The sequence below is a fragment of the Mustelus asterias genome, chromosome 14 (assembly GCF_964213995.1).
Source record: "Mustelus asterias chromosome 14, sMusAst1.hap1.1, whole genome shotgun sequence".
Classification (NCBI taxonomy): domain Eukaryota; kingdom Metazoa; phylum Chordata; class Chondrichthyes; order Carcharhiniformes; family Triakidae; genus Mustelus; species Mustelus asterias.
In genome coordinates, this window is record NC_135814.1 from 54,420,366 (window position 1) to 54,433,565 (window position 13,200).

General features: G+C 40.2%; 1 protein-coding gene across 3 annotated transcripts in view; it reads right to left on the bottom strand.

Annotated features, from left to right (window-relative positions):
- The window catches only part of ppp1r9ala (protein phosphatase 1 regulatory subunit 9A-like A), a 104,641-nt gene that overhangs the window by 30,365 nt on the left and 61,076 nt on the right, over positions 1-13,200 (bottom strand). For all 3 annotated transcript variants that reach the window (XM_078228398.1, XM_078228396.1, XM_078228397.1), the window contains exons 8-12: positions 8,950-9,003; positions 8,601-8,830; positions 7,402-7,498; positions 7,157-7,304; positions 1,238-1,288 (exon numbers count right to left, since the gene is read on the bottom strand). In XM_078228398.1, coding sequence (XP_078084524.1) covers positions 1,238-1,288; positions 7,157-7,304; positions 7,402-7,498; positions 8,601-8,830; positions 8,950-9,003 — 580 coding nt within the window. The remainder of the gene's footprint in view (positions 1-1,237; positions 1,289-7,156; positions 7,305-7,401; positions 7,499-8,600; positions 8,831-8,949; positions 9,004-13,200) is intronic.

Here is a 13,200-nt window from a genome sequence, read left to right on the forward strand (position 1 = left end):
CACCTGCTTTTGTTTCTGCATGATTGCCCGGACTTCCCAGGCAGGGTTTCACCGTCAGCTTCAAGGCCTTGACGTCGGGACGGAATGCAGGTCCCAAGGCCGCACTTGCCAGTAACAAGGTCGGCTCAGTGATCTTCCCAGAGGCAGGCATCTGATGCTGCTAGCTCAATCAAAGGCCACCAATGGGAGAACTGAGTGTTGCTAAGCCATGTACAAGATTGTGAGAATGCCTTAGGGGTGTAAAAATAATTATTTTGCTGGGGAAGGTCAAAAGGAAAACTTTAGTACACCATGGTACAGCTGAGGGGGTCTGATCAGTGGTTAAACATATTGAACCAAATGCCCATCAGACAATTTAAGCTTACTTTATCATGCAAGCATACAATTTTTTATTTAACTTTGGTTCTTTGCTCTCAGACGTAACAAGGGCGATTCTCCCAGTCCACTGCACTGTTCTAGCAGCACAGCAGCTGGGAAACTTAAGTGGAGACCGTTTAGCCACGGCGTGTCTCACCCACCGGATTTCCGGCGCCATCAGCTCTGTGCCAGAAATCGATGCAGAGCTGAATAAATTATGCAAATGATCATTTACATGCAACTAGCGGGCCCGGCTCACATCTCCGCGCCCCCGGCCAGGATCGTCTTGCTCCAGCGGGGTTTACAACAGCTCCCCACTAGCAGGCAGCTGGCAGCCTGACCCCGCTGGAGAGAAGGGAGGCCATGGAGGCCCCCCAAAAGGGTAAGGGGTGGGTGCTCCCTTGGCAGTGCCAGCCTGCCCCATCACTGCCCAAGGGGCAAAATGGCAATGCCCAAGGGGCACCTTGGCACTGGCCACTGGGCATCAGGCAGTGCCAAGGGAGCAGGGCCATGGGGGGGAGGGAGATCAGTGGGGGTAGTGGGGTCCTGCTCCCACTCTGCACTGAGATCAGTGACAGAGGGAGGGAGGCCATCGGGGTGAGAGGGGTCCATGCAGTGACCCGCTCAGCGCTATGCTGCCGACATCTGTGACGGGAATAGGCCCCGCCCAGTTTTTTTAAAGCAGGATTCACGCTAAGGCTCTCTGTGATTCACAGAGTGTGGGAGATTAATTTTGAAAATCCTGCTGAAAAAGCCAGCGGGATTTACTCCAGTTTTTACACAAATTTGGCACTTAGAATTTTTTTGGAAGAATCCCACCCAACTATTTTATGAAAATTCTTTCAAATTGTTTAACAATTTACCTTAGTGCACAACTTACCACAGGCTTTGTAAGTGTTGCTACATTCCCATTCCATTACAGCTTTGGAAGCTTCGCAAAAAAAGAGAAAAATATATTTTAACGGTTACATATTTAAGGACTAGAAGCACTACTGATTAAAACATTTAGTTACAAAAAAAGTCATTTGGAGTGGATGGGAACAAGACGTTACCACATTTTCTATTAATTCATGAGTTCTTATTCTGGAGATTATTCAAACTGAAGACATAAAAAGAACCATTTCCTGCCAGCTCAAAGGGTTCTTTGCCAAATTAAGTCTCAATTAAGCACCTCTCCATGACAGAAAACACCACAAAATTTCACTGTCATACCGGACACAAGTGAGAATTGTTAAACATATTGTTGTGGCAGATTAACCTGCATCTGGCATTGTTGTGCTTGATTAGGAATAACAGATGCAAACCCTTGATGCCAAAAGTTAAGAAAGGTATCCCATCCCCAGTACCACTGCTTGTTTATTGAATACAAATCCTCATCATCAGGTTGTCCTCAACAAGCAGTCAACAAAAAGCATACAATTTAAAAATAATGAATTTAGAAATGTACTTCTTCACACTTTTCTGTGGATGCGTAGAAATAAAGACATTTTGCAGACATTGCACATTATATACAAGGATCGTTAACATTCTGGAGCATCAGTGTGTTCTTCTCAGCACTAAAGGAAACTACTTTCACGCCAAAGTCGCAAGTCCAAGAAGCTGGATTCTCAAGAAAGACTTACATTTATAACAGTGCGTTTCATGACCCCAGGATGCCCAAAGTGCTTTACAGCTAATGAAATCTTTTCAAAGTCTAGCAACTGTTGCAATTTGCACATAGCAAGATCCCCAAACAAGAATGTAATAACCTGATCATCTGCTTTTAGTGATGCTGACTGGGATAAATATCAGCCAGGATGGATAACTCCTCTGCTCTTCAGAACAATGCCACGAGGTCTCGTATGTCCGCCTGAGAGCTAACATGGTCCTGGTTTATTGTCTCTTTTGGAAGACAACACTGACAATGCAACATTCCTTCAGTGCTACACCACAATGTCAGCCTAGATTCTTGTGCTCGAGTGGGACTTGAACCCACAACTTTTCTGACTTCGAGTGAAGTGTGCTATCAACTGAACCGTTGCTGACCCTACAAGAGCGTTAATGCTTTGGACAAGAAATGTACATCTCGCACACAATTTGTCAGCAGGTAACTGAAGAAGCTGTGGCTAAGACCTCTAATGCCTAGTCAAAGACTTTTTGCAGAATCCCTCAACTTTGCAGCCACTTAAAGCTGATGTCCAAAATGCAACTGCAGGTGAGATTACATTTTCTGGCATTTGTGACAAGCAGGGGAGTTCATCTGATCAGAAGAGAGAGTTTTAAACAAATTTTATTCCATCTCCAATCTCAGAGAAATAAAAGGTTTAAGATAATGGCCACTATCTCAACTCTCGCTGAAGCTGGATGGTCACCAGAAATTTTAAGGGTATTGAGCTTCATAGAAACTATCAGCTGCACCATTGCTGGTTCAACTATGAGTGCCCCTCTTTTGTTTTCCTCAATCCCAGGATCTTCATGAAATTTTGGTTTATTATCGGAGTGCATTGCAGGATGTTTCCAACACCCACACATGCGTACACACACGCACGCACGCGCGCACACACACGCACACGCGCACACGCTTGTAAACCAAACAATCTCCTCTTTCAACTATTTGGTCAAATCTATTACTAGTGGATGGTGAAACATATAATTGCACAAAGATACAGATCAGAAGATTGCACATAATATAAAGAACAGTAAAGAATGGCAAAAAGAATAATGGGTGAAAAAGTTTGAGCATAAGAGAAAGCTGGCTAGAAATATAAAGCTGGATAGTAAGAGCACCTATGGAATTTAAATAAGAAGAGTTGACAAAGTGAATGTCAGTCTGTCTGGGAAATTAATAATGAAAAGAAAGGAGATGGCAGTAGAACTGAATAGGTATTTTGCATTGGAATTTGCTGTAGAGGATAAAAGCAACATTCCAGAAATAGCTGTAAACCAGGAAATGGAAGGGAGGGAGAAACTCAAGAAAGTTACAAACACCAGGGAAGTGGTACTGAGCAAACTGTTGGAGCTGCAGGCTCCCCGGGTCCTGATGGACATCATCTGAGGGTTTTAAAAGAAATGGCTAATGAGTTAGTTGATGTGCTGGTTTTAATTTTCAAAAATTCCCAAGATTTGGGGAAGGTCCAATTAGATTGAAAAATAGCAATTGTAACCCATTAATCAAAAAGAGAGGGAGAGTCCGAAAGCAGGAAACTACAAGCCAATTTGCTTAACATCTGTCATAGGGAAAATGTTAGAAACTATTATTAAAGATGTTACAGCAGGACACTTAGAAAAATTCAAGGCAATCAGGCACAGTCCACATGGTTTTTTGAAAGGGAAATCAAGTTTGAACAATTTAATGGCGTCCATTGAAGAGGTCACGTGTTGTAGATAAAGGGAAATGGTGGATATCCTTAACTTCCCGAGACACTAAATCTGTCTATCTCAGCCTTAAATATACTCCATGAGAGAACAGTTTTCTAAAAGTCTTTTGATAAGGTTGTGGATGTTCTATCATGGCGTATATTTAAGGCTGAGATAGACAGATTTGGTCTCTCAGGAAGTTAAGTTAAGGTTATGGAGAATGGGCAAGAAAGTGGAGTTTAAGAAGATTATGGCTGATCTTCTTTCTCAACACCATTTTCCTACCCACTTCCCATACCCCTCAATTCCCTGAGTGACCAAATACCTGTCCATCTCACCCTTAAACATTTTCAATAATGGAACATCCGCAACCCTCTAGGATAGAGAATTCAAGAATTCACACCCACTGATGAAAAAATGTCTCCTCATTTCAGTTCTAAATGATTGAGCCTTTATCTGAGACTCTGCCCTCACGTCCTAGATTCCTCAGCCAGGGGAAACAAACTCTCAGTTTACCCTGAATCTTCAATGTCACATGAGATCACCTCCCATTCTCCTAAAATCCACAGAGTCGAGGCCCAATTTATACATCTCATCACAGGACAACCCTCTCAACCCAGGAGCCAATCTAATGAACATCTGCTGTGCTGTTTCCAAGACAAGTATATCCTTCCTTAGACATAGAGACCAAAATGCACACAGTAATTTATCTGTGCTCTCAGCAAAACCCTGTACATTTGTAGAAAGACTTCCTTGTTCTTGCAGTCAAGACCAACATGCCATTTGCATTCTTAATACTTGCTGTACCTGTATGCTAACTTGGTGCTCCTTGTACAAGTACATCCAAGTCCCTTTGAACATAAACATTTGAAAATTACACATCTTTTTAAAAATATTTTATTTTTCTATTCTCACTACAAAAGTGAATATCCTCACATTTCCTACGTCATACTCCAACTGCTATCTTGATTTAACATGTCTCTATCACTTTACAGCATCTTTGTGTCTTTACAGCTTACATTGAAGGTGACGTCACAGGTGGAGAAGGTGGTGAAGAAGGCATATGGCATGCTTGCCTTTATAGGACGGGGCATAGAGTATAAAAGTTGGGGTCTGATGTTGCAGATGTATAGAACGTTGGTTCGGCCGCATTTGGAATACTGCGTCCAGTTCTGGTCGCCACACTACCAGAAGGACGTGGAGGCTTTGGAGAGAGTACAGAGGAGGTTTACCAGGATGTTGCCTGGTATGGAGGGGCTTGGTTATGAGGAGAGATTGGGGAAACTGGGGTTGTTCTCCTTGGAAAGACGGAGGATGAGGGGAGACTTAATAGAGGTGTATAAAATTATGAAAGGCATAGATAGGGTGAACGGTGGGAAGCTTTTCCCCGGGTCGGTGGTGACGTTCACGAGGGGTCATAGGTTCAAGGTGAAGCGGGGGGAGGTTTAACACAGATATCAGAAGGACATATTTTACACAGAGGGTCGTGGGGGCCTGGAATGTGTTGCCGGGCAAGGTGGTGGAGGCGGACACACTGGGAATGTTTAAGACTTATCTAGACAGTTATATGAACGGAGTGGGAATGGAGGGATACAAAAGAGTGGTCTAGTTTGGACCAGGGAGCGGCGCGGGCTAATTGTTCTTTGTTTCTCATTTCAAGGCTTCATTCTATGATCATCTTGCTGGTGCCAGTACAGAGCGAGACTGCGGATAGTTGGGAACCTGTCTCGGGGGCAGGGAATTCAGATGGTGTTCGTAAAGCAGAAGTGGAAATGAATAGGGTTGGGAAGCATTTTCTGATCAGGGCCAGTGTGATCTCCTGGACTTGTTTCGATCGCCTCAGGGGGTCGGAGAGGAATTTCCCAGATTTTTTTTCCCCCCATATTGGCCCTGGGGTTTTCGCCTCTCCCTGGAGATCACATGGTCTGGAATGGGGGGGTGGGGGTGAGTTAATAGGTTGTGATGAACAAAGCATCGTAGCTGTGAGGGACAGCTCGGTGGATAGGATATTAGGATGTAGATAGGCTGGAAAATTGGGCGGGGATCCTGGATTCAGGATTCAATCCTGGACCGGGGAGCGGCGCGGGCTTGGAGGGCCGAAGGGCCTGTTCCTGTGCTGTATTGTTCTTTGTTTGTTCTATTCCTACTTATCTTTGCATCATTAGGAAACTTAGATACATTATTCTTGGCCTCTTCATCTAAGTCATTAATATAGATTGTAAATAGCTGGGCCCATCATTAATCATTGCAGCACTCCACTAATTATAGTTTGCCAATGCTTCTTTTATCCCTACTCTTTACTTGCTGTCGATTAACCAATCTTCTATCAATGCTAATACAAATTGTTGCTTGGTAGTACAGAACTTGATGCTGAAAAGCCTTTTTTATTGCACTCATCATGATGACTGCAAGAATACCAATGTCAGGGGAAACAACAACTTTATACTGTATGTCTTATACAGCAAGACGAGAAGATTTGACAAAATGTCTTTTTTCAGCAGTACTCAATGCTAATATATCACCTCAACTCCTTGAGCTCTTATCTTGTGCATTAACCTTTTGAGTGATACCTTACTGAATGCCTTGGAAATCCAAATATATTGGATCCACTGGTTCTCCTTTATCGACCTTGCTCTTTGACCATACAATGACTTTCTAAGTGCATTGTTAAGACTTACTTGCTTAATAACAGATTCCAACATTTTCCCAATGACTGCTGTGAGGCTAACTGGCCTGTAGTTCCATTTTCTCTCTCCCTCCTTTCTTGAACAGCATTGTGGGGCCCTATGGTTTACTCTTGCTCCTATCGAATGCTGAATTATCTGAATCATACATATTTTTATTAAACATTAATTCCCATCATCATCCATGGAAGGCACAAAATTTGGCAAATCTGTCCTGATTGGTGGTGCTCATTTACATGGAGCCAAGCAAATGGTACTGGGTGACTTGCTCTTGCTGATAGCCAGCAGAGATATATGATTGTCTGAATGACCTGCTTCGGTGTTGTAACTATTCTAGGTTCCTAGTCTACAATATTACAAGTATCTCTGTCCTTCATGCCCTACGTTTTACAATCTTTAGCAAAACATGGAGAATGTGATATGCAGAAGACAGAAACATAATGCACCTTGCAGGGCATTCTTCTATCTCAATCTACACACTCTACTCCCCTAATCAGCTATTCTTTTACGTTCTGCAAAAGGTACAGTACAGTTAATTTAAGTTTTGAGGTATCTTTGGATGAAATGAGCTGACACTGCACAATGGAAGAGTTCATTACATAATTGGAATACAGGGAGTCACACGGAGATATGTCATATAAAGGGTTAAAATATGGCTGTCCTTAATGCAATTTTAGCACAATAAAAATATCTCATTCTAGTGGTCTGTGGAGTTGCTACTCATAAAAGTAAAGCAACTCTACAAAAGATCTTTACCGTTTTAATGTATTATGACTTACTTTGGCTTGCGTCATCTTCCTCTTTACTGTAAATATCTTCAAACTGCTCTTGACTCTCAAACACCAGTTCTGCTTTTTGCAGCTCAATGTTGCTGTGTGTTGGAGGTATCTGTCTAGTGGAATGCAGTTCATTTTTCAGTTCAAGTATCTGGAGAATACATTAGTTTATGCTCAGCTATTATTTATTTCATATACCAATGCACTCTGTTTATAAAAAGCAACTGAATTTTAATTGCAATTTTAACCTGATCATGTAATTCTTTCAGCTGTTTAGCATGTTCTTTTTCTTGATCTTCCAGAACCTTCCTTTGATCCTCTTCTTTCTTAATAAATTCAATCTCTCTAAAACAAAAAGTAAATTCTGAGATTATTTTATCACGGTACTAATTTTACAACCAGCACAAAAATACTTCATTGGCTTTGGTCCTTTTGTTGCACACAGTATTTATTGCACAAGGATTTGTTTCCTTAGCCCCTAAAAATAAAAATTGCAAACGCAAAGAATATTTATTTACATTTTACATCATTTACTTTCTTGGCATAAGATTTCTACACGTCCAACTGCTCAACAACCATATCCCACAAAGCATTTAATATGTGACTGCACATATGTCGATGATCCTCAATCCTACTCAAAGTGATTATCATTTTAAATGTCAGAATCAATACATAATGCATTGCTTTTACTAAGTGTCTGATCCGTATCAACTTTTCTACCTAGGTACATTTCACTGCTATCAACCTTCTGTGCATTTTCTTTTTATATTTTTCACTCTCTATTAGAATGTTAACACTTGATCACCTGATATAAATGTTCTTTGGATACTCTGGAACTTGGGTTTTAGGACTGCTCTAAAATTCTTTAAATGGTACTTACAAATCAATTCCTAGTACGTGTGCCAACTATAGCTCAGTTGGTAACATTCCGACCTCTTAGTCAGAAGATTGTGGGTTCAAGTCCCAGTCCAGATTGAGCACAGAAAACTAGGGTTGTCACTCCAGTTCAGTAATGAGGGAACAAAGCATTGTCAGAGATGCCATCCTTTGGCTAAACCCTAACCCTGTCTGCTCTCTGAGAGGGACATTAAAATATCCAAAGGCACTGTTTTAAGGAAGAGCAGAAGTCTTAACCCCAGCGTCCTGGCAATATTTATTCCCCAGTCAAGATCACAAAACGAGATTATTTGGTCATTATCATATTGTTGTTCGTGAAAGGACAGTGACTACACTGCAAAAGTACTTTAATTGGCTGTAAAACCCTTTGGTGTGTCCCAAGGTTGTGAAAAGCACAATGTAAACGATGTTTTCTTTTTGTTATCTCAGTGGTGAAATACCAATGGAGAGGGGGTTTGGCTTTAAATGCAAAGCACAATAAACCCAAGTATAATGCTATTCTACAATGTATTTAATAAAACAGCTACCAAGTATCACCATAAAAACTTACTTTTGTTGGTATTCCTTTATTAGTTTCTTAGCCTTGTTATATTTCTTCTCCAAAACATCATACTGAGACTGGGTCTCTTTCAAGTGCTCATTTACCATTTTGCAAAGATTTTGGGCTTCTAACCAGTATCTTTCCACCTTTTGCATTTTCTCCTTATTCTCTTCAATACTTTGTTGAAGCTGCTTCTTTGTAGTTTCCCATTTAATCTTCTCTGCTTCAGCAACTTTCAGCTATTGTAAATGAAGAACACCCAAGTATTAAAACTATCCATATATATATATATATATATCCGTAGTTTTCAAAAAAGTGGCATTTCTTTTTAATAAACTGAGTAGAAAATTCTACATACCCTTTCTGTCACTTCACTGATTTCTGCCGCACTTATAGTGTTCTGAGTTTGAAGCTGAAGGAAAATATACAAATTGAAAACACTATTAGATTGATGCTGTAAAGATCTGCATTAGTACATTGAAGCTGATGTACAGGTATGGACTAAGGATTCCTACCATATAACAGACACTATGAAATGCTCTATAACTATACAGAAGGATGACTGGTTGAAGCAGATTTGCTAACTCAATTGTCTAGTTGGACCTCTTTTTAGTAAAAACCAGTTTGTGATCAATTAGCACATGACAAATTCAAGGATATCTTCAAGTAGCATCAAGACAATGATCTGCCAGTCTATGTAGTTGGAAAATTTAAGTTTACATAGTACAATTCCCTTATTTGTTATATTACATGTGCTCAGAATCACAGAATTGTTAGAGTGCCGGAGATGGTCATTTGGCCTGACGTACTGGCTCTCCAAATGAGTAATTCACCTAATGCCATTCCCCACCTCTCCTTATAATCCTGCACATTCTTCATTCACAGATAACAGTTTAATTCCTCTTTGAATGCCTCCATTGAACCTGCCTTACCACACACATAGGCAGTGCATTCCGGACCCCAACCACTAGCTGCATGAAAAAGTTTTTAATGTCGCTTTTGCTTTTTTTAAAAATTGATTTAAGTTTGCACCCTCTCATTCTCAATCTTTTCACACGTGGGAATAGTTGCTACCTATCCACTCTGCCCAGACCCCTCATGATTTTGAAGACCTCTATCAAATCTCCTTTCAACCTTCTCTCCTCCAAGGAAAACAGTATCAAATTCTCCAATCTATCTTCATAATTGAAGTTCCTCATCCCTGGAACCATTTTCTGCACTCCTTCCAATCTTCCCTGAGGTGAGCTCCCAGAACTGAATGCAACACTCAGCACAGGTCAAACTAGCATCCTGTGCAGCATAAACTCTTTGTTATTGTACTGTATGCCCTTATTAATAAAGCCACGGCGACTATCTGCTTTACTAACTGTACTCTCAACCTGTCCTGCGACCTTCACTGATGTATGGACAAATATAGTAAGAAGTCTCATAACACCAGGTTAAAGTCCACCAGGTTTATTTGGTAGCAAAAGCCACTAGCTTTCGGAGCGCTGCCCCTTCGTGAGGTGAGTGGGAGTTCTATTCACAAACAGGGCATATAAAGACACAAACTCAATTTACAAAATAATGATTGGAATGCAAGTCTTTACAGGTAATCAAGTCTTAAATACCCAGGTCCCTCTGCTCCACCCCTTTCAGCGTTGAATCCTTTATTTTATATTGTCTCTCTATATTCTTCCTACCAAAATAAATCACTTCCCATTTCTCCACATTGAGCATCATCTACCACTTGTTTGCACCAACTTGTCTACGTCCGACTGAAGTTCTACACTATCCTCCTCACAGATCAGTGCTCCCAAGTTTTGTATCATCCACAAAGATCTAGGTAATAAATATATGTCAGGAAGCAAAAGGATGCCAATACAGATCCCTGGGGGGGAGCTCCAATACAAACCTTCCTGCGATCCAAAAAACATCCATTAGCAACTATTCTCAGTTTCCTGTCACTTAGCCAATTTGGCATCCACGTTGCTTCTTTAAACCCTTTTACTCAAGTGAGTCCTTAAACTAAAATGGAATGACTTCGAATAAACTTTTGCTACGGTGTTGTTATAAGTTAGTAAAGGTACATTTTATTTTTAAATCCAACACATGAAATATAAAATTGCAATAAACCTGTTTACTAAAACTGCATTTATGAAGTTGGTACCAATCTGGCAAAAGCTTTTTTAAAAGTGTAAACGTAAATCTCTCTTCTTCTTATCAAAGCAGATGGATTAGTGCAATGAAATGCCCTAGTTAATGGAATGAAAGGTTTCTTGCTCCCCAATTTTTTTTTAAAAACACAGTGCTTGTTGCAAATCCCGTGATCCTGCTGCATACAATGGACTAAATTTTGCATTCAGTGCTGTAATGACAACACTTCCCACTGATCTCATAGAAAGCTGTTCAAAAATCTCTGGTGTGGATTTCACCTTTCCCATGTAAATTTGAATTTGGTGCCAAAACGAGAAGGTCCCAGGGTGTCCATCAAAATGATACCATCATGCAGGGTAAACAGAAAATCACATTGAAGAGTTATTAGACAATAAATCAGGAAATAAATGATTATTTCTAATTTTTATACATTTTTCAATCAGAAAAATAAAGATTAGAGCATAGACATTAGAAAATTGAAATATTAAAAACAAAACTTTGAAAGTCTTACTGTATTAAACTATGGAATTACCAAAATTAAAACTGATATTCCACAAATAAAATAAATAGCCTTCCAGCATCAGAAAGGTTGCTCAGCAATAGTTACTACTTAGCACACTGTTAAAGATCGAATCACACCTCAAAGTGCAACTATTTGGGCATATTACAGCATAAATGTTGTAGCTCTGGCTAGTTCAGTAAGTTCTAAAGATTGTCATTTGCAGGGTGTTTGACAGTGCACCCTGAGAAAGAGCAGGGAATCACTGACAGTAGCATCTGGACTTCCAAGATTAAGAAGTGTAGAGATGCAAGAAGTTGCAGTCTGCTTCACAAATGCTTGGCACAACAGATGACAGCTGGATGTTGGCAAACATTGACAGTTATCATCATTGCAACCACAGGCCACAATGTCATTTGAAACGTCATAGTGAAAAGCCAAACGTAAGGGATTATGATAGAACCCAACTCTTGAAAAATAGGATTTTAAAACTAATTTTTGAGAGAAATATGGAATAAGAACTTCATGCAGTTTTGAAGTGCTTTTTATATTCTGGATATCATTATGATTCTATCCCCCTCACCTCCTGTAATAGCCCATTGTGACGATACTGTGCCTTTAAGAAATGTATTTGTCGTGTTTCTTGTGCAGATGTATTTGTTAGAAGTCAGTCCTATTTACCCGGTGCCACTTTATCGAAAACCGACAGCCCACACGTTGCCACTGCAAAGCATAATTGATCCTAATTGCTGGAGTGTTTGTTTTAATCTGGGCTATTGCAGATCTGTTATTTTAGTGTTTTCCCTGGGGTTTGATTAGGTTGATGGACAGGGACAAACATGTGGCCGAGTGGGGCTAGGCTCACACAGAGAAACAAGCACAGTTGCTGCTTGGGATCTTTAGAGAGAAGTAACTTTCTGTCTCTCTCTGGATACTGGTGCCTGGTACCTGCCAGAAAATAGGTCTCTTCCTCTGAGCTTTTGCTGTTCAAAGATAGTAAGAGTTTTAACAACACCAGGTTAAAGTCCAACAGGTTTATTTGGTAGCAAATGCCATTAGCTTTCGGAGCGCTGCCCCTTTGTCAGATGGAGTGGATATCTGCTCTCAAACAGGGCATACAGAGACACAAAATCAAGTTACAGAATACTGATTAGAATGCGAATCTCTACAGCCAACCAGGTCTTAAAGATACAGACAATGTGAGTGGAGGGAGCATTAAGCACAGGTTAAAGAGATGTGTATTCAATTCAAAGATAGACCTTTTTTTGGACGCTGCTGTACGGGAGTCAGAAGACATGCCAATCTCTTTCTGCATCTCTTTCCAGAAGTGTTAAAAGGCTGAAAGTCTAGCACCCATGTCAGCCTGTATGTTTGTGCTGATTGATTCTGAAGAGGGAATTATGTCTGTGGGGATATTGCTTAAATTGGGACTATAGAAATTGCTAGCAGTTAAGAATTATACCTTGTCATGTTTAAGTATTTCAACTGGTAAAATACATACTAAATTCTTTTTGTTGTATTGCAACTGTATTGTTAAATAAAATTTGTTTTAATAAAAGCTTCCTAGTGGGTCAATAGAATCACACCTGGAGCAAAACACGTATGGTCACAAATGCCAAAATCACAAAAGGTTTGGGTCTGGGCTAACTCCATAATAGACCTTGGAGTTTCCGATCTGGTCCCTAACACTACTATTGATTAGAATAGCCCAAACCAGTGTTTTTATTCCAGTGAAGGGATGTCCAGAAATAAAATAACACTCAGGAAAAAAATGTTTATATTCTAACATTTGAATCTGTGTTAGCTACATAAAAATAGTTACTGCTGTAGTGCACACTTAATCATAATAAGAACTTAAATAGCATGATAAACCAACAATTACATAAAATTCCAGAAACAGGAGAGGAATTAACTAGAGTCCAAACTACTCCCGTTTGAAAATCTACAGCCAGTCGGGAGAAAGGGAACGAAAAC